Below are 21,687 nucleotides of genomic sequence, written 5' to 3' on the forward strand. Positions count from 1 at the left end.
CTCAAATATATAATTTTCATAGTTTTGTAGTTTTTCTCTATTATGTGCCCTGCAACCAGTGTGAAAATATATGTGTGTATATATAATATGTAATTATATATATATAATATACATTTTAAAAATATATAATAATTGGGCAAATATGGCTTATTTGTGACATGCATTTTTAGTTTCGTTTGAAACTAGGCAGATTTTCTTTTTCAAATTTGCTGTTCCTCTTAGTCTCTGCCATTGGGTGAGTTCCTATCTTGCATAATATCTGATACCAGATTTCTCGAATTAGGGTGTGAGCTTTCTCAAAATCCTCTATTCAGCTCACTAAGAATTTGATGAGTGCTGGTCAAGTCCCTGTTAGTCTCAAGCAGGTATTAAATACAGGGGCATCACATACAGTTTGCTTTGTTATAATGTGATACCAAGAACATAGTGGCTGCTCAATAAACATGATGTAATGTATGGTATATGTATGTGGCGGTATAGCTGCATTTATATGCTGGGTTAAGACAGCAAGGAGCGGGCTTATGTAGTAAGGACAACTGACAAAACAGCTAAGTCCATACTTTTAAAGAATCCATACCATTTCACTCTTCAGCAAAGCCAATCCAATTTGGTCTGTGTGAACTTTCCTTCCCATCCCAAATCTCTGTGGTCCGTAGTAATTCACAAACCCTTTATTCTATAAATACAAAAAAAATCAATTAATTAAAAGTATATTGTTATGGACCGCATGCCTGTGAGCCACCAGAAGTCATATGTTGAAATCCTAACCTCCAATCTGATGGTGTTTGGAGGTGGGGATTTGGGGAGGTAATTAGGTCATGAGGATAGAGCCCTCATGAATAGGATTAGTGCCCTTATAGGAAATGGTGGTAGAACTAGCCCACTCTATTTCTGCAGTGTGTGAATACAATAAGAAGACCAGGCAGGAACCCTGATCTTAGGCTTCCATACTCCAGAACTATGAGAAGTAATTTTCTCTTGTTTAAAAATCACCCAGTCTATGGTTCTTTGTTATAGCCCCAAACTAAGATAAATAAATACAATTATTGTGTTGGAATATGTAATCAAGTCTTTCTTGTTGTATTTATTTCAATAAAAGAATCTTGCAATTGGCAATACGCACATGGATACCAAATGGGCTGAGAAACACTATACAGTTAAAATATAGAAAGTAAAAGAACAAATGATTAGAAGTTAGAAAATAAGTGAAAAATCTTTAAAAATATGTCAGCTTTTCATTCACATTACTGAGGAGTTTTCTGGAATGTGGGACTCTTGGTGCTAAACTCATGAAAGTTCTGGGAAAACTGGGATGTACTGGTTACCTAGTACTGGATCTGCACTTTGCCCTGAAGCTCTTTCTGATTTTGAGACTTCTGCTGTCTGGAGATGCTTGAAATACAAAGCAGATTTATTTTCAAACCCAGCAAGTCTTGGCTTCTTTATATATAACGGTTGGTTTTTCGATTATCTCAGTTTCTGAAAGCCTGGGCCAAGGCAATGCATGGCGTCACTTCAGAAGGATTAGAAAATTGTAATTTACCACTGCAACCATTAAAGACATTGGTCAGTGGTTAAACATGTTCTCACAAAGCAAACCCCAGGCCCAGATGGTTTCTTGAAAGACAAAAGAGTTCTCTACACTCACTTTATGGGGGAATATATATTCATTCAACAATGATTATCAAGCACCAACTCCAGGACTGTTCAATAAAAGATGCTAAGATAATTTGTAATCAGCATGGTACACAAGGAACTGCGTCCTGACCTCATGCCACAAAGATCAACTGCAGATAGAATAAGTACTCCCTGCATTAAATCTCACAGTTAAATACTTTTAATTATTTCAAATTTGGAAAAATAACATTAGACAATATCCTACAAACACCAGAAGAGTTTTAAGTACCCCTCCAAATTACTTAGGGTTGGTTATATAACAAAAGGTTTATAACCCTTTAAAACAAAACTCCAAAAACTTCTTATTTTCAGGACTTCTCAACTTCCTTACCCTTATCATGAGAACTAAAGGAAAGTTGGCTAAATCTAAGATTATTCCTAGTGGGGATTTTAAAATGTATATGCATAAATACCAAATGAAAGTCTGGCAATAAATGCTATCAGAGTTCGGAAAACCCCACTCCCTTTTCTAAGGGATATTTTTTTAATAGTTTATCAGGGGAAAAAAAAAAAAAAGAATCTTAGGTAGGTCTAGAAGAAAAGGAAAAAACAACCATATAAAGAGTATATAATCAGGGAATGCTTGTATATTTTAAAGATTTTAAAAATCTTTAGTTGGAAGATATTTTCCTGTTAGGCATGACATTGATTAAAACCTGATTTCTGTTTGTTTGTTTTCCTGCTGGAGAGGCATAAAATTGTGTAAAAAGGTCTTTGTGGTCAGAAACTTAGATCTGTGTTTCTCAGTGTTAGGTGTAGGGAAGAATCACTTAGGGAGTTTTTTTTAAAATGCTAATGCCTAAGCTGCATCCCAAAATGTTCTTATTTAATTGGTTTGGGAGAAGAGACAGACTGCTGAAATTTTTTAAAAGCACCCCAGGTTGAGAATTATGGGTCTAGATCAGGGGTTGGCAAGCTATTAACTGGCCCACAAGTCAAATCTGGCCCAACACCTGTTTTTGTAAACAAGGTTTTATTAGAACATGGCCATGCTCATTCATTTACATATTGTCCATGGATGCTCCCACACAACAGCAGTAGAGTACCTGCAACAGAGACCATATGCCTACAAAACCACAAATATTTATTATCTGGCCCTTTACAGAAAAAAGTTTGCTGAACCCATAGCCTACATGATCAGAATGAAGGCTATGGTTGTATGTGCATATTTAGATGCTTCGCAAATGTCACTGAAAAACTTATGGTAAGTAATTTTTTACTGTAAGACAAAATGTATATGATTTATCATTTGTATACAGTGAAACAAAATTCAAAATTAGATTGAAAAGTTAAAATATTCTAAAAAGTAATATAAAAACTATTTGCCAAAGATTTCTGAAAAGATTTACTAGACAAAGTTTCCCCCCAAAATTAATCTCTTTGCCTGAAATACTATTCTATATGGCAGATACTAAAAAAAAAAAAAAAAAAAAAAAAAAAATCTGTCTTTTTATACAGATAGTTTTTACCCCCACACTGAGGAACACTATACAATTTTTTTTTATTACACTAAAGTTGTGTTTTTTCAATACAAAAATGTGTACTAAGAAGAAAAATAAAAAAATAAGTCAAATGGCCCTAATTATCATTTTTAAAAATAATTATACATGCAATAAAAAGAAAAGGTACAAAAGAAAAAGAAAAATTTCCCTTCTTATCTCAATGTAAAGGGAGGGACTATAAAGATTTTCCTATAAACTCTATTTTAAAGTGCAGTTTTGGGACATCCTTGATAGTCCAGTGGTTAAGAATCGCCTTCCAATGCAGGGCACACGGGTTTGATCCCTGGTTGGGGAACTAAGATCCCACCTGCTGCGGAGCAACTGAGCCCGCTCACCACAACTAGAGAGCCCACGCACTCTAGAGCCCACACGCCACAACTAGAGAGAAGCCCACATGCCGCAATGAAAGATCCCACGTACAGCAACTAAGACCCAACTAAGCCAAAAATAAGTTAATTAATTAATTTTTTTTAAAAGTGCAGTTTTCTTACCTTAACATTTTCTACTGCCTCCAAAATTCTCTCTCTCAGGTTTGCAGAATCATTTATTTGATTTTTTAAATTTCTGATGACAATATCAAAGTGATTTCCTTTGAGCTGACCGAGTCTAAGGGAATCATCTACAGACCGAATATTAAACACATTCATTCTTTTCTTTTCAATTTCTTTTTCAACATTTTTCAACCTATAAATGATAAATCATATAGACTCAGTTAAATCTTACATTTAAAAAATTAGTTTAAATGCTTAAACATTAAAAAGTTATGTTAAAAATGTCAAAAAAATTAGTTTAAATAAAGTTTAAATGACAGTTGGCAGACAACCACTTATATCAGAATACTAAAACAAAAATTGGGGGGACTATTTCAAAAACACATCTTTCATTTATTTCAACAAATGTACACTAAAAACCCTTTATCATAGGATTATATTAAGAGTTATTTTAAGAACTGGAACACATATTCCTAATGCTACTACTCTATCTATGTAGCCTTCTGACTTCTTAGTTCAAGAGATAGAACCTCTAAACTGTTCTCTGCTCTTCCTGTTCTTAGACTTTGCTCCTTTCCCCCTCAGTCTCTCTTTCTCCAGTGTTACCAAAAAACCACTAGTGCCAGAGGATTTTCCTAAAATTCTGCTCTGAACACTTCCTGATTCAAATTTTCAATTTTTCACCAACATCTAAATAATAGATTTCAATTGTCTTAGCCTAACTTTTAAGATCCTGTAAGAACTGATGTAAATTCTTCTTTACATCATATTTTCTGTAGTCCTTACAGGAACTATCTGCTTTATTAGGCAGACTTTTTAGCTTACTGCCCCTCTAAACTATCTTCAGATTTTCTGCATCTGCTAAAATCTTACTGTTAGTTGATGGGTAATTAAAATCCCCTACCCATAAGCCAAATCAAAGTACCTGCTCCTCCTAGAAACTAATAACTTGTTTTGTCTTTGATGGTTAAAAACTAATTTTTAACATCTAAATACCTTTTAACATCTAAAGTCATTCTCTCTTACTATACTGCACTTCTTGACCACAAAGACAAAATCATAAACAATTTTTTTTGTCCCACATATATGAACTTAGAAACATCTACCTGCAAATAGTGAATACTTAAACATCTGATGACTAAAGATTAATATATCAATATTATATCAAGTTAGACAGAATTCTGGTTCAATGATTCAACTTTCTTAACTTTATCTTGAGGAAAGTATCCACAAGGCACAGATTTAAGTACAATCATATTAATCACCGTAGTATTTACAGTGAAAACTTGGAACAAATTTCTATGTCCCAAAACAGAGGACTGTTAAATAAATTAGTCTGTATAATGAACATGACTCTGAAATATTTCATGACATAAATTTTCATTAAGAATACTAATTATTTTTATAAGTAAAATATAAATTACACATACAGTGCGATTTTCACATATGTAAAAAATGGCTTTGTAGCATCTGTATGTAGCATAGTATTTGAAAAGACTGGAAGGAAATGGATCAAAATGTTATTGTGGTTATTTCTGAGTAAGAGAATTTTTAGTGACTTTTAATTTCTTTTTTATTCTTCTTTCTATTTTCTAAATCCTCTATAATAAACATGTATTTCTTCTAAATACACGTATTATCTTCTAAATAATACATGTACTATCTTCTAAATAAACATGTATTATCTTTTAAATAGAGTTTTGTTTTGTTGTTCAATAGAGTTTTGTTTCTAAATAGAGTTTAGAGTTCTAAATAGAGTTTTGTTTCGTTCAACAACAAAACTCTATTTAGAAGATAATTACACTATTAATGCAGAATATGTTGCTGAGTAAGCCTGTAGTCAATTACTATTGATAGTGAGGTTAATATGCTCCCAGTATCATTCTGAGTTTTTGATGCAATAAGAAAATAAAGTCTGTCCTTTAAAGTAACATCTTATTACCTCTCTGGTGTCACTTTTCTAACAACCATTGCTTGATAAGTGATGGCTTTCTTGTCTTTAAGTCCTGCATAACTAAAATCCGAAGGAATCACTCCAAGTTTGATAGCTAAAAAACCAACTGCTTCAAACATTTCCAGATTTTCTTTTCGAAGGGTAAAGGCTGAAAAAAAAACAATCCCCGATTACAAAAAAAGCAGCTAACATATACATCAATTACATTCTTAGCAGACTGACAGATCATTATAATGAATCAAATCACTAATTTAAATAATGAGTAATCAAAATACAACCAGTAAAATACAAAACCTCATGGATTTCAGCACTCATTTTTAAAATGCTAGTGGGCTCATTAAAGGCTTACAGAAAAAAAAAAAAATCCAAATTCCCTGATCTGACGTTCATACTGGCCCCAGTCACACTGGCCCTAATCTACCCTTCCAGTCTCCGCATGTGCCGCTCCCATTCATATAACCTATAATCCTAACACAGAGAACTCCTCACAATCCTTGGATGGACTAAAGCCTTCATGTGCTCCCTCCATTTACTATTTGCCATACTTCTATTCATGCTTCAAGACCCAACGGCCACAGCGGTTCTGAACCCCTCAAATTCTTTCCAGGTTCTCAAGGCTGAATGCTCGCAAAGCAGCAATCACGTTCGTCTTATTGACCATTATATATTCAGCCTAACACATAGTAAGTATTCAAGTATTTATTGAATGAATGAATAAATGAACTTTACAGGAAGTTAATTACTTAAATCTGCATGTCTCCACTAGCTGTCGTTATCTATACTGTGACACTGAACACCGTGTTATAATTTATCTCTTTAAGTTTGTGCACCCCACGGACTGGGAGTCCCAGGCCAGCAAACCAGTACATAAAACCATACTTGCTTCGTGGTAGCTGCTTCAAACGTCTACTAGATGAGAGGGTAGGAGTGAGGTTGCAGAAGAGGTAGAAGGAACGAGCGCAGTAACGGCCACCAAAAAAGCCCCCCAACTTGTTGGCCTATATAACCTGCCAACATTGACAGTAACAAAGTACCTCAATCCTCAGTTCACCATATACATATAAGATGCTTCAAAGTACTGCCCTTTTCCCTCAAATCATGAAAAGGAAATTCAAAGTTTTCTGCAGAATAATTTCTATTTTGTTCACCTCTTGTAACTATCATCAGCAGCTACATGGGTCTCTCTAAGGAGTGCTCTAAGAAAAAATGAACATTTAACGTACATGTGACTCAGGAAGTAGAAGGATGTGAAATTTACCTATCTATCTATCTATCTCTGAACATATGAAATAGCTAAACAAAAGCTTGTAATATCTACACTTTAGAAATCATGCTGTTTAAAAGAAAGGGAAAGATCTGTATGTTCTTTAGATCTCTCTATAAATAACCTCGAAAAACATGAAAATAGCAAGTCTCAAAAATATGAAGAAAAACATGCATTTAAAAAGTTTTTAAAATCAGCAATAATGCTTCAGTATTTGTACATATTGTGAAATGATCACTACAAAAATTTTTTCCATGTGATGAGAACTTTTAAGATCTACTCCTTTAGCAACTTTCAAATATACAACACAGTATTATTAACTGTAGTCACCATGCTGCACATTATATCCCAGGACTTATTTATTTTATCACTGGGAGTTTGTACCTTTTGACCACCTTCATCGATAAATAAAATAGATTATTTTAAATAAATTCATATCTTTTAAAATTCATTTTAAATTGCTAATAGGTTAAATATAATTACCACATAAACAGGAGCTGTTTGGGGTTCACAATAATTTATAAGAGCTATACTAGTCCTGGAACCAAACATTTGAGAATCAATTAGTAATAATGTGAAAAAATATAGTAGTCTTTCAAATATACCAAATCTATGGAATTAGACAGACACGAATTAAATAACTTAAAAGTGTTGCAGCAGCCTGTCTAGGAGGTACAAACTGTGAAAAACAGACCAAGAAAGTGTATTACATAAAGTAAGAAGGCTAAGAGAGCAACACTTAAAGTTTTAAAGTACATGTGTTTGATAACTAGAGTTCAATGTGTCAAATCTGTCCCTGACAATCTAGGCATGTCACTCACAGGTCATTAGGCAAGCTCAGCCATCTAAGAAGGAGCCTCCAAATTGTTTGAGATTATATCAGTTTGTTGCTGATTAGCCTTAGTGCATAAGTATATATTATCCATGAAGATATAGAATTTAGAATAGAAATATTTAAGATGATCAAATTCATGGTTTTTAGTATTTGTGTTAATGAATGTCTTACGCACTTGGAATGTTTAAGGTAATGAAACTCAAGTAATTCCAATTAAAAATGTCTAATTGATTTAAACTTGTCTTTTTTACATTGAAATCTCATTAAGTTAGTAAATAATATTGGCACATATAAGAAAATGTAAACATCACCAAATTTACGTTTAATTTATAAGATTTATAACATTTTCTTAATTACTTGGAATAGATGAAGTATTGAAAAAGAAAATCAACTATGCTAAACTTTAAAATTCAATTTTAGAGACTTCCACTTCTAGCACCATGTTGGAATAATTGGTACCAGCCTTGAACTCCCACTGTAAACAAATAGAAAACTAGACAAAACATATGAAACACCTGTCTTTGGACCCTGGACTAAAGGCATCACAGAACTGTGATACAAAAGGAAAAGCAAAACAAATGAGGTGCGTCTTAAAATACATGGTTTTCTAACTAGAGGTACTTTCTGGGCCAGGGAAGAGGAATCCAAGTAGAGCACAGTGGTCTTGCTGAGGCTGGAGTTCAAGAAGGTCCAGTGGGCTGGAATTCATAGGGCAGAGTAAGAGAATGTGTTCCAGAAATCTGCATAGGTGATCCCTTGAGTTCCTTGCTGATTAGTAATCTGCATGCCTAGAATTAAATGTTACATATCATTTATCTAGTTTTGTGTAACAAGTTGCCCCAAACCCTACTGGCTTACAATGTTCACTTATCTCTCAGAACTTCTCTGGACCAGGAATTCAAGAGCACCGTGGTTTGGTGGTTCTAGCTCAGGCTCTCTCAGGAGGTTGCAGCACAATGTGGCTAGGGTTGCAGTTATTCAAAACTCCTGATAGGAGTTGGAGGATCCATTTCCAAGGGGATCACTCACTCACATGGCTGGCAAGTTGGTACTGGCTACTGGTGGAAGGCCTCAGTTCCTCTCCAAAGAGCTGCTTTAATATCCTTAAAGTCAGGTAGCTAGCTTACCCCAGAGTGAGCAATCCAAGAACTGTGCGCAAAAAGTGCAATACCTTTTATGACCTAGCCTTAAACATTACACACCATCACTTCTGTCATGTTCCATTCATCACACCAGCCACTGAGAGTCTTCTCAGATGCTGAGAATCTATCTTCTGGCTCTAATACTTTATGTCCCACCCCCATTCAAAATATACTCGTTCTTTCCCAATGCTCCAAAGACTCATCCCAGTAAAACATCAGTTCAAATTCTAGTAGTTTTCATCTCTATCAGGTCCAGTGTGGATAGGCTCCTTAAATACACAGTAGAGCTATATGACAGCACTAGCGTAAAGCCTACTCTAGACCTCCGTTAATAAAATTCAAGATGAAGCCTCAGATGGATCTGCAAACTACTTCCTACCTGCTAGAGCATGTTCAACACTCTCTAAAACAAGACAACAAAATCCAGACACTCAACAAGATAACACAATGTTCAAACTCCAGAAAATAGTACTGGACATGCAAAGAAGCAGGAAAATATGACCCATGAACCAAATAAAAGTCAGTCAATAGAAACAGACCCAGAAACAACAGAGATGAAATTAGCAGACAAATATTTTTAAAGACCCATTAAAAATAGGCTCAAACTGCACTCTAGAGCCCGTGAGCCACAACTACTGAGCCCACGTGCCACAACTACTGAAGCCCACGTGCCTAGAGCCCGTGCTCTGCAACAAGAGAAGCCACCGCAATGAGAAGTCCACGCACTGCAAGGAAGAGTAGCCCCCGCTCGCAGCAGCTAGAGAAAGCCCGTGCGCAGCAACAAAGATGCAACGTAGCCAAAAATAAATAAATAAATGAAATTTAAAAAAAAAATAGGCTCAAGGATTATAGGAAAACATGAACATAACAAGAAATTGAGGACCTAAGAAAGAACCAAATAAAACTTCTAGAGCTGAGAAATGCAATACCTAAAATGAAAATGTCATTAGACGCTTAAATTTTTCATACAATTCCTTCTTCAAAAAAGTGTCTAAGAAAACAGTATAGCACTACCTCAAAGAATTAAACATAGAATTACCTTATGATCCAGCAATTCCATTTCTGGGTATATCCCCAAAAGAACTGAAAACAGGAACTTAAACCAATATAGCCATGTTCATAGCCGCATGATTCACAATAGCCAAAAGATGGAAGCAACTGTGTCCACCGGCAGATGAATGGATAAACAAAATAACAAGATGTATATATACATACAACAGAATACTATTCAGCCTTAAAAAGTAAAGAAATTCTAACACACACACACAACACAGGTAAACCTTATAAACCATAAGCTAAGTGAAATAAGCCAATCACAAAAGGACAAATGTTGTATGATTCCACTTATATGAGATACCTAGAGTAGTCAAATTCAGAGACAGAAAGCAGAATGATGGTGGTCGGTGGCTAGGGGAGAAGGGAATAGAGAGTTATGTCTAACAGACATAGAGTTTCAGTCTGAGGAGATGAAAAGAGTCTGGAGATGGATGGCAGTGATAGTTGTACAACAATGTGAATGTACCTAATGCCATTAAACTGTACACTTAAACATGGTTAAAATGGTAAAGTTTATGTTATGTATATTTTATAACAATTAAAAATAAAAATAAAAGTTTTTTTTAGGTTTTCTATTTTTTAGGTAGGTCTACTTATTAAGGAATTTTTTCATATGAACTATTTTTGTTCTTACAAAAGGCTGGCCTAAGCAAAATCTGGGATAGGCAAAGTTTATCTTTGTCTTTTTCTTTGTTCTTGTACTTATAGGTATCCCAGTATATTCATACTATCCTCTGGTGAACCATCAATTCCTCCCTTGAACATGTCTCTCCAATTATTCATAGTTTTTGTAAAACTAATTTAAACTAATATATAAAAGTTTCCACAATTTTTTGGTTCATTAATTCAAATACTGTTAGAATTTCAAGTAGTACAAAATCTATACCTGCTTAAATCACTGATCAGCAATTCTCTCCCCACGTGTAAAACTAGTTTTGTTTTTCCTTCAAAATAGATTTATCTGTTAACATTTATTGCATGCCTCATGTGTCAACTCCTATACTAGCAGCTTTTTCATGGAAAAGGTAAGTCACACAACTGGACAAATTTCAAAGACAGAAGACACCGACATTTGAAAAACGATTACATACTAAACATTTGCATTCATTATTTCATCTAATCCTTAGAGTATCATTGTGAATTAGGCTTTACTACTACCCCATTTTTAAAGTACAACCAAAAGTTATGAATTGTTAAGTAACTTGCCCATGGTATTATTCTTTCCAGTTTTACATTTATGGAAACTAAGTCCTAAAGATATTAAAAAGTTCATAAATCTTTCTATGAACTAAAGTCATAACGTAAAATAAAACCCATATAGCTCCAAGGTCCAAACTCTTTTCACTTACATCACAGAGTTCCCTACATAGTACAACCTTGTTTCTGTGCCACACACATTTGTGCAAATCTGAGTTGCTGTTTTTATTTTAAATGCTGTGCTGTTCACTTATAGAACAGGACCATCTGAAACACTTGCCATCCTTCACGTAGGATACAGGGCAGTTAAACCTGGTCAGCCAAACTTGTAGAGTGAGATTTCATCAGTTCCACTCCATCCTAGAAAGTGAATATATTCCCTAAGACAGCGATTCTCAAAATGTGGTCCCCAGACCAGCAGAAAAAGGATCACCTGGGAATTTGTGAAAGACCTACCCCAAACATTCTAAATCAGAAACTCTGAGAATAGGGCTCAGAGATCTCTCTCAACAAGCCCTTTTGGTGATTATAACGCATGCTAAAATCTGAGAATCTCTTCTCTAAAAGAATGACAGCCAAACGAAGGAACTCCCTGTAAGTTTGCAGGTTCGCTACCTTGGGCAGTGAAGTCCAGCTGTTTTAGATTACAAGGTATTCTCTTCACTTCCCCAAGCACAGCAAACATATTCTACTTCTCTCCAAATACTTAATTTTAATTAAGATAACTCTCAAAATATGAAATCAAGATTCATCCCCATACGACTTACTTAAATGCAAAGTAACTGCTTCAACTTTATACATTTGTGACTACGTTAAATATAAATATCTGTGTTAACGACACTTTCATCAATAAGGTTAATTTTTAGAACCAGTGTATTTTGAAAGACTTTCTCTTCCATTAAAAAAAAGGACCCATATATTGTTTCCAATATCCCTCTGGACAAGGCTATTTAATTCATTTGAAATTATGCAGCTTTCACGCAACTTTAACTAAATTTATCTAAGAAAATAATAATGATGTATTAAATTACCTGTGTATATAACTTTTCTTTCCTGGCATTCAAGAAGAGATCTTTTCCTGTGCTTGTGTGCTTTTTCCCGAAATCTTACTGTTATCACTACATTTGGATTATCAGCACTATAATTCGGTTCAGGAAAAGATTTGGTTTCCACAAGATTTCCAAACTTTTTGTTGATAAAATGGTGGACAGCCTTTCTGTGATCTTTGTTTATATCAGGTTTAAAGGTAAATTTGGAATTTTCTTTCTTTGCATCCAAATATTTAAAAAAGTCAAATGCTTCTTCTTCAGATACCAAGTGACAGAGTTCTTTATACTCAAGATTTGGTTTCACAACAATTTCACTGTTTTTTCCTACAGTTATTAAAAAAGGAAATTTCTGCCTAATAGCACTATGCAAAATAGCCCTCTGGTTTTTGTCAAGGATTCTGCCTAATGAGAATTCAGGAGATGGTCCAATTAGTTCAGTTTTAGAATTCCACTTCTCTTTTATATCACAGGCAAACTGATTCAGTAATTCATTAGTTTTTTCATCTAACAAGGATCCTAATACATCAGTGTTTTCTTCTTCACCTTTGGAAGTTCCATCTTTGATAGTATCTTCCTTTTCTGAACCAGGCTCATAATTTTGGTCATCACCAGAGCACCCAGCCAAAGTATTGACTTCTTGATTGCTTCTCTCTTCAAAGGATAAATTTTGAGGATCCAGTTTTGTTTTTTTAGCCAAATTATTTGGCCCAGGTAGTATTTTATTAACCTTGTAAATAGCTTCATCACTGGCTTTATTAACTAACTGTCCCTGTTCATCAATCTCAATAACAACAAAGTCACTTGGTGAGCTTTTTATGGTGCCATGAAATCCAACGTGATCCGTAATGAAACACAAAGAACTAAACCTGATTCTAAAATCTGTATCCTCTTCCATTCTTAAATAACAATGCCTATAAAAGAAACAAAGAGGTGGTCAATTACCAGAAAGAAAAATTCTGGATAACAAAAAAAGAAATAGGTTTGAAGGATTTATTTAATTCTCCTTCTCCCCCTCCCTTCCAATCCTGAGTCCCCTTAAAAGACATTACTAATCTATTTCTATATATCATGTGTATTTTGACTCTCTTATACTGAGATATCTGGTGATTTGCAACTTGACTCTTCACCTACTCCAGGCTTCCATCTATTAAAATTCCAGGATTAAAGTGGGTTAAGTTTCAAGTTCACTTTTAAAATACCATCTGTAGGCCTACAAAGAAGAGACTAGAACATACGCCTGTTTACAATGATTTGTCTGAACTCCATCCCTGAAAACTAAGATCTCCAGCTAATTCCAGAGAATCTGTAGCTAGATATTTATATATGAAGAGATAGGGATGGAAGAAGGGATGAGGAGAAGACAGGAAGAAATAGTCCAAATTGATAGATAAATGAAGTTCTAAAACCAACTTGCAATGTGATTAGGTTTCTAGGTAGGCTTAAATTAATCCTGGACCTTAAACCTTCTTGAAAGCCAGATATAAACTTTTACAGATACAAACTTTTGCGGCTGACCCAGAGGAAAATTCCAACCATCTCTCTCTGGCATCAGAAAGAAAAAAACCTTTACAAACCTTCTTGAAGCCAACTTCACTCATTCTTCACACAACCCATGGCTACCAGATGGAGATTCAGGAAAAATAAAATGCTCAGGGGACCAGTACTACTCCATTCTTTGTGTTAACCACACTCTCCAGGAAATTCATCATCATCTGGACCTTCACCCCATCTCTACAGTGTATTCTACTAATCTGAACCAATTTAGAAAACCACCTCCACACCATCCTTTCTATTATGTCATGCAGAAATCACAGCAAATTCTCTCTATCCTAAATTCCTAGGGAATATATAGGATATATTTATTTTCCCTCATTCCTTTATTTCCTGCACAGTCTACCCAGTTTCTTGCCCTAATGAAACCTGGCTATTTTCCCCAAGCTGCTTCTTCTGTAGTCCTCTCATGTGAAGGCTATTTTTCCTTTCATACCCACCTTGGGATCTGGAGGTTGTAAATATTTTCTATGTTTGCCACTGCTACTTCCAAACCATTTCTTCCTCCTCTACCTCCCCAAATCCCATTTCCTTTGAAGTTCCTGCCATCAGGCTGTACTATTTGCTGCCATACTCTCTCTGGTCCCAGGACAATTCTTCTTCATTCACTGATGACTTTAATATCTGGCTTAAAATCTACTATCCAGCATGACCTCCATGACCATCCACATGGATCATCCATTTACCATCACAGGCCCTCAGTTCCTCAATCTCAACCTCACACCATTTCCACTTCATCTCGGTCATAGCTTTGACTTTCTCATCACCAAAAGTTGCATCACCTTTAAGCATCCAGCTCTCTGATTATTCCTACTGTCCTCTCGTCACCTCTACTTTAGGACTTCCATTCCAGAAATTCTTATACACTGTGAAGGTCTCTAATCTCTGCTTCTATTACTAGTCCACTATAGTCCATTCTCCACAGAGTAGTAGCCAGAATAATGATTTAAAAGGTAAATTAGGGGCTTCCCTGGTGGCGCAGTGGTTGAGAGTCTGCCTGCCAATGCAGGGGACACGGGTTCGAGCCCTGGTCTGGGAAGATCCCACATGCCGCGGAGCAACTGAGCCCATGCGTCACAACTACTGGGCGTGCGCGTCTGGAGCCTGTGCTCCACAAAAAGAGAGGCCGCGACAGTGAGAGGCCCGCGCACCGCGATGAAGAGTGGCCCCCCGCTCGCCGCAACTAGAGAAAGCCCTCGCACAGAAACGAAGACCCAACACAGCCAAAAATAAATAAATAAATAAATAATTTTTTTTTAAAAAAGGTAAATTAAATCATATCACAACCCTTTTTTAAACCCTCTAATCACATTTATAATAAAATCCAAATTACTTACCCTGGCTTCCAAAGACTTCTAAGATCCTGGACTCTGTCTATTCTCCAAATTTATCTTGTACCTTTTTCCCATTATCCACTGTACTCCAGCTTCACTGGCCTTCTTCAGTTCCTTTGTGCCAACTGTTCCTGTTGATTAAAACAGTACTTCCTCAATAACATCCTCAAAGAGTTCTTCCTTGACCAATAATCCAGAGGAACCAGCAAGCCACTATTTTTCACAAAATCCTATTTAATTTTCTGCATAGCATTTCTGTCTAATAATTTTCTTCACTATTTATTGTATAACTCCCCCAACTAGAATGTTTGCTCCATGAGAACAAGAACCCTGTCAGCCTTATTCACTGATTATCTCACAATTAGAACAGTGTCAAGCACATAGTAGGCACATAATCAATACTGATTGTTGAATCAACGAAACAGCTAGTACAAATAAAGAGCTGTAAGAGTGAAAAGGAAGAAAGAAGGAATCACTTTTGCCTAGAATAATCAGTAAAGCCATAATACAAGAAGTGGCCAAGTCTTCAAAACAGTTCAGGAGACAGAAATGAGGCAAAGACCTATCATAAGTGATGCACAAACAACATATGCAATGTGTTAGAGAAAACTGAAGAGCCCAGATACAGAGCAGTAGGAGAAAGTGTTTTCTAGTACAGTTCTGGAAAATACAGCTGGATTAGTGCCGAACAAGGTAAGATACTGAACACCTTGTCAGGGACTTAGAATCCACTGAGTGGTCAATGGATGGCCACTGGAGGTGTTTGAATAGGAAAATGACACAATCCAAAAAGATGTTTCAGTAAGATGACTGATAGCACTGAGCAGGATGAATCTGATGAAGAGCTAGAAGAGTTGGAAAGCAATGAGACGTGATCAAGAGCTCAGCTGCTGGATTGGCCTTGGAAAGAATAATGACCTACTCTTTACCCAGTAAAAGGAATAAGATATGAAGACATTCTAAGCTAGTGGCATAGGTAGAACAACTTGAGGAGAATACAATGATGAGGGAATTATTACAACCAAGCATCTCAGTAAGAGTGGAACCGTGCTGTAAGGCCGCCAAGGAACCCACGTGGAGTTAAGCACACACGTGCAGTGTTCCCAGGCAACAGATGCCCTGAAGAGCTTGCGGGGCGGAGAGAGACAGGGTAGTCTGGCTGACCCGAGGCTGGGTAAGTGCTGGCTAAGGGCAGAGTCCGGGAGGGTGTTAAAAAAAAGGAGGCCAGCAGCGCCTCCAGTTCCTTCCACTGCCGTTGCTCCGCCTAACTCACTCCTACTTCCTACTTCGGCCACCAACCAGGAGGACTAACGCCCCCTGCTGCGTAGCCTTCAGGCGCATTCAAAAGTACCCCGGACACAGCCAGCAGCTCCACTGGCTTCTTCTCCTCCCCCAGCCCCGCCTACACCAAGGCGCGATACTAGCTCAGGTCGCCCTCCTCTTGGGGACAAAGGGTCAAGGTCCCAATGCCTACCTTGTCATCGCTCCATACACAAGCCCCACTTGGCGCAAGAAACTCAACCCGGTCTACCTCACGTCCAGGTGAAGGCATTCCTCTGCACTACGCTGTGCGCATGACCGGAAGCCTTAAAATATTTAGCCTCCGACACTGACTATTTAAAGGGCCAGGCTCCCACTTAAAGAAGAGCCTTAAAAGAGACCTGGAATTTCTCACGCTGTGAAGCCGCCTGTAGGCACAAAGAGGAAGAGGGCGGGACGGGGGTGGGGACGGGGAGGGCCTGGTCGGGGCCTGACGGGTTGGGCCTGCCCCAGCCGTTCCTAGGGCCCGGGTTCCTCGACCGCTGGCTCAGCCCCGCGGCGCCACGCCCGCCCCCGGCTCCCCGCGCCTGGGCAGGTAAGGGATTCCGGCCGTGCGCGCCACCTTCTCCGCGAGGTGTCCGAGGTCCGCGTCCCGGCCTCGGCTTCTCTGCCCCAGGGTTGTGGAGGGACGGTTCGGAAGGAAAATCGCCTTATCTTCAGCCCAAGTGAGAAAAGGTAGAGAGGAAGTAGGTTGCGTGGGCAGCAATTGCTCCAGGATGAAGACGTGGGTGGGTCCCTGGGGATCAGAAAGTTAGTGGGACCTGTGGAGGACCGTGGGGCGAGAAGAGACGTCACCTGGTGGCTCCGTCAGACAGCGCCTGGGATTTCTCGACTCCCGGGCGGTGTGTTCCGAGAACCCGTTTACGAAATGAAATATCTTTTCCTGAGAACCAGGAAGTAAGACCAGCTCGCCGCTTGGAAAGCATTCCGAACCCCACCCCCCCACCCCAAGATTCTAATTAGCTTGTTTGTCAGGCTTCCAGGAACTTAGAAAGTGGAGCGGGGTTGTCAGTATCTTATCAGATGGGAAAAGTGTACAGACAGCCTGGAAACAAGAGGGGGAACGAAGGGATGAAAAGCAGACCCCAGAAAGCATTTTAGCCTTTTAGAATGGGAACAGATGGCTCTCTTAGTGCCTCAAAAACGTGTCTGCCCGAGGAGCCCTAAGCGGAGAATATTCAGAATTGCCCTTTCGCTTTCTGGGAGTAATCCTTGAAGAGATCTGTCAGAAAGTTCAGATTTCCTTACTTCTTCTGTGTGCACACTAAACATTCATTTGAAGTTTGCTTCCGACCTGTCCAAACAGAGCTCCTGAGCTTCCAGGCTAAACTCGCTCCTGCCACAGGCTTCTCCATCTCAGTAAAGGTGCCATCTTCTCACCCTTCACATCAGCACACAGGATCCTGTGTGCTTTACCTCAGAAAATATCCATCATCCTAGGACTTCTACCTTCTTTGCTACCTCTCCGATCCAAGCCTCCAGCACCTCCCACCTGGATTATTGATGTAGTGAACTAATTGGTCTCTTCCTGCTTCTCTGCCCTTACTTTAATATCCTTTATTCTCAGCAGCAGTCCCCGGTGTCCTTTTAAGACATGAGTATAGAGTGTGTCTCTCCTCTTCTCAAAACCTCCACTGTCTTTTCATCTGCCTCAGAAGATAAAGTCAATCCAAAGGCTATAGGGCCCGAGGGGACCTGGCCCCATTACCTCTCTCATCTATTCTTCTTTCCTGCTCCCTCTTCTCCAGTCTTACTGTCTCCTTGCTGTTTTTCAGTGGACCCACTCCAGACCCTTGCATTTACAATTTATTTTGCCCAGAAACCTTTCCCACAGATATCCCAGTGGCTAGCTTTCTCATTCCTTCAAACCTTTAATCAAACGGCACCTTCTTATTGAGGGCTACTTTGACTACCCTATTTAAAATTAAAACCCTTTCTCAGTTTATTTTTTTCCATTCCACTTGGCACCATCTAATGTACTATAAAGCAAATGCTTATTACCTGTCTTTCTCTATTAGAATATAAGCTCCATGAATTCAGTTTTTTTTTTCTTACTTATGCTTTATCTCCAGGGACCTGGATCAATATCCAGCACAAAATAGAGACTCAGTAAATATTTGATGAATGTATAATATTTTGGCTTTTAAAAAATATATCGAAAATGTTTAAATACTTGCCATTGAGATAAATCAATGTTTGAGAATGGTATGTGATGTTTAATTTATGGAATACCAGCACATATCCTGTTTAAGAAGGGCAGCCCTATATAATTTATTAGGTCTAGAAGGTATCATGAGCTTTTGTTCATAATGATGATATTGAGTTGTCCAGAAATATCTAGAATATTTTGCTTAAGAAAGCATGCGTAGATGATGTATTTTAGGAAGGTTATAAGCATTTTAAAGATACTATGCTTGATAAAATAACACCATGAAAAGCTTAGCTATGTTCTCAGCCCTCTTAGTTCTACTCTTTCAGTCACTGCTATTCTGAAAATTGAGCTTAAATACAATTCTGCACATTTATTTTTTTTTAATGTGACATAAGAATAACTTCTGCCATATAATAGTCATTGCTACATTTTCTTTGATCACTTATTATTGATAGGATTAGGCGTTTGTTAATTTTATATCTATACAGCAACTCTTAGGTAAGACCATCTCTGTTTTTCAGATGAAGAAACCAAAGTCCAGAGAAACTGAGTTATTGACCCTGGTCACAGTTGGCTTGTGGAAGAGCTACATTAGAACCCAGGCCCAGGCAACCTCAAAGTGCATCTTCCATCCACCCCTCTACACTCTCTTCTTCTGACCAGACTGTTAGTGAAGCACAATCTTAAAACTTTATTAATGCATTTCATAAGAATTTTTTTAATTTCTATTTTGAACTGTACTTTGAGAACGTGCATGCAGGTGGGAAGGCACTGGGTTCCACAAGCAGATACTCATTTTAGTAGTATTTCTCAATGATCACCTTACCTCGTATTCTTGGCTGAGTTGTCTAGTGTGAAAATATGAATGGTTTTTCTTTACCATGAGAACTAATGGTATGAGAAAATAGTCATGAATTTATTTATTTATTTATTTGTAAGCAGTAATCCTGTTCCACTTCTATTAATCCTAAGTGTACTAAAGTAAAATCTTGAATACTTTGAAAGAGGTGACACTTTTTAATTTTTTCTGCACAAATCATTTATTTTCATTATAGAAAATGCAGAAAAGTAAATGAAAACAAAACCACCATATAAATCACCATCAAGAGATAACCACGGTTAAAATTTTGCTGTATGCTCTTCCAAATACGTGTTGGTGGTGATATATGGATGTATGTTTTAAGTAACATTTTAAATTCTGAAGTTTAGAACTTCCAGACTTAAATATATGGAGGAGTTGTTAGAAGGCCTTCCTTTTCTGTCATCCCTACGCTATCACCTTTGTTAGAAATCTGGATGCAGGAGAGTTACAGAATTTATCCCTGGTCTTCAGATAGACTGCTCTTATTCTCAATTCTTTGTATTTTAGCTCTAGCTTTTAGGATTACTAAGCAGTTCTACCTTTACTAGCTTTGTCAATCACATTGTACTTCTTAACAACGGAGAGAAATATAAGTAAATAAGAAAAAGTAGTGTGAATGTAGCAACTGTAAAATCTATAGGCAGATGTGATTTCTTAATTTAAAAAATCAGCCTTCTGTCATTCAGCACAAATATTCTGAGTAGCTGCTAAAGCTGAATTTGGTTGGGTCCCTGCCCAGGAGAGCACACCATCTAGGAGAGAAGGCAGACCAATAAATAATAAAATATGATAATTGTTATAATAGAAGAATAACCAGGTGACAGTTTGGAGCAAAAGAGATGACTATCAGGAAAAGCCAATAGTGCCTTTTGTGTTGAGCTTGAAGGAATAGTAGGCATTTACCAGGTGGCCCTCAAGGTGCTTGAGCGATTCTTAACCTAGCCCTGGATGACCTCACCTCTTGCTTCACAGAGAAAATAACATTGTATAGGAATTCTCCCTCTTGCTTCAAATATTTCTGTATCCAAATCTCTGCTTCCCTCCTGTTAGATTCAGAAGAAGAGGTTTTCTTCTATTCAAGGTTGACCCCTTCACCTCTGTTTACTATCCGTTTCATATCTTCAACCAAGTTTTGTCTTAAACCTTAAACCAGCAGTTCTCAGAGGGTGGTTGGGGTCTCTGAGTCTCTTTCAAGAGGTTTGTAAGGTCGAAATCAGGTATGGGTAAAAGATTCATTCAGAGTGCAATGGATTTTAATGTGACAAAGTTCACTGATACGGTTTCAGATTCCGCACTGCAGCTAACTTTCAGGAAATTGTCACTTCTCAAGTTTTAGTATAGCGTCAAAGAAAAATACTACTTTGTGAAATGGCTGTTAAAATACTGCTCCCTTTCCGACTATATGTCTGTGTGAACCTGGATTTTCTTCATATACATTAACCAAAATGTTATGTTGCCGCAGATTGAACGCAGAAGCAGATATTAGAATCCAGCTGTCTTCTATTAAGCTAAAAATTAAAGAGATTTGCAAAACTGTAAAAAAATTTCACTCATATTTTGGTAGGAAATAGAGTTTTTATTAAAATATATTATGTATGCTAACATGTAGTACATTTATTATTATTTTAAATGAATTAATAAGTAATTTTTCAATTTCTCAGTGTCAGTTTCTAATATGGTAAATGTTGGTAATATAACCAACATAAACAAAAGCTCTTTGGAGTCCCCAGCAATTTTTAAGAGTGTAAAGTGTACATAGTTTGAGAGCTGCTCCTTTTCTTTCTTTTATTTTTTTTCTTCCTTTCTTCCTTTCTCCTTCCCTTCATAGCCAGGCTTCCTGGAAAATGCATTTGTACCATGCTCTCATCGCTCCACTAAAACTGTTCTTAAGTCACCCAAAGACCTTCTGGTTACCCATCAGTATTTATTCGACCTCTTTGGGTCTTTTATACCAACCTATGGCCAATTCTAGAAATCTCTGGTATTCTACTGTCCTGGTTCCCTTCTTACCTCCACGACTCATCAGTACTTTTAAAAGTTTCTTTTTTTCCCTTCGTTCCTTCACATTCTATATATTCCTAATAGGCAGGCTCATATTTCTTGTTGTTTCAACCAACTATTCATGTATGAATATATGAGTATTCTTTACCTGAACCTGTCTCCTAAGCTCCAGACCATATATTTAGCTACTTAGTGCCAACTCCCCTAAGTGGTGCCAGAGGTAGATATTTCACATTTAACATGTCCAGGACTGAACACATTATTTCCTCTATCATCTACATAATTACCCAAGCTGAAAAA

At 37.3% G+C, this 21,687-nt stretch overlaps 2 protein-coding genes across 10 annotated transcripts in view; one reads left to right on the top strand and one right to left on the bottom strand.

Annotated features, from left to right (window-relative positions):
* Positions 1 to 17,014, bottom strand: part of PUS7L (pseudouridine synthase 7 like) — a 39,678-nt gene extending 22,664 nt beyond the window's left edge. For 4 of the 7 annotated variants that reach the window (XM_068560017.1, XM_068560018.1, XM_068560013.1 and 1 more), the window contains exons 1-5: positions 16,527 to 16,621; positions 12,150 to 13,078; positions 5,613 to 5,772; positions 3,671 to 3,863; positions 578 to 676 (exon numbers count right to left, since the gene is read on the bottom strand). In XM_068560017.1, the coding sequence (XP_068416118.1) occupies positions 578 to 676; positions 3,671 to 3,863; positions 5,613 to 5,772; positions 12,150 to 13,078; positions 16,527 to 16,534 (1,389 nt within the window). In that variant the 5' untranslated portion in view covers positions 16,535 to 16,621. Of the gene's footprint in view, positions 1 to 577; positions 677 to 3,670; positions 3,864 to 5,612; positions 5,773 to 12,149; positions 13,079 to 15,055; positions 15,184 to 16,144; positions 16,230 to 16,526; positions 16,622 to 16,934 lie in introns of those variants that run through there. The other 3 variants (XM_068560016.1, XM_068560014.1, XM_068560015.1) reach the window with 3 other exon arrangements.
* The window catches only part of IRAK4 (interleukin 1 receptor associated kinase 4), a 28,309-nt gene continuing 23,404 nt past the window's right edge, over positions 16,783 to 21,687 (top strand). For 2 of the 3 annotated variants that reach the window (XM_068560020.1, XM_068560022.1), the window contains exon 1: positions 16,783 to 16,907. The gene's annotated coding sequence lies outside the window, so the exon portion shown is untranslated. Of the gene's footprint in view, positions 16,908 to 19,045; positions 19,191 to 21,687 lie in introns of all 3 variants that reach the window. The other variant, XM_068560021.1, reaches the window with a different exon arrangement.

The sequence above is a fragment of the Eschrichtius robustus genome, chromosome 13, assembly GCF_028021215.1.
Source record: "Eschrichtius robustus isolate mEscRob2 chromosome 13, mEscRob2.pri, whole genome shotgun sequence".
Classification (NCBI taxonomy): Eukaryota; Metazoa; Chordata; class Mammalia; order Artiodactyla; family Eschrichtiidae; genus Eschrichtius; species Eschrichtius robustus.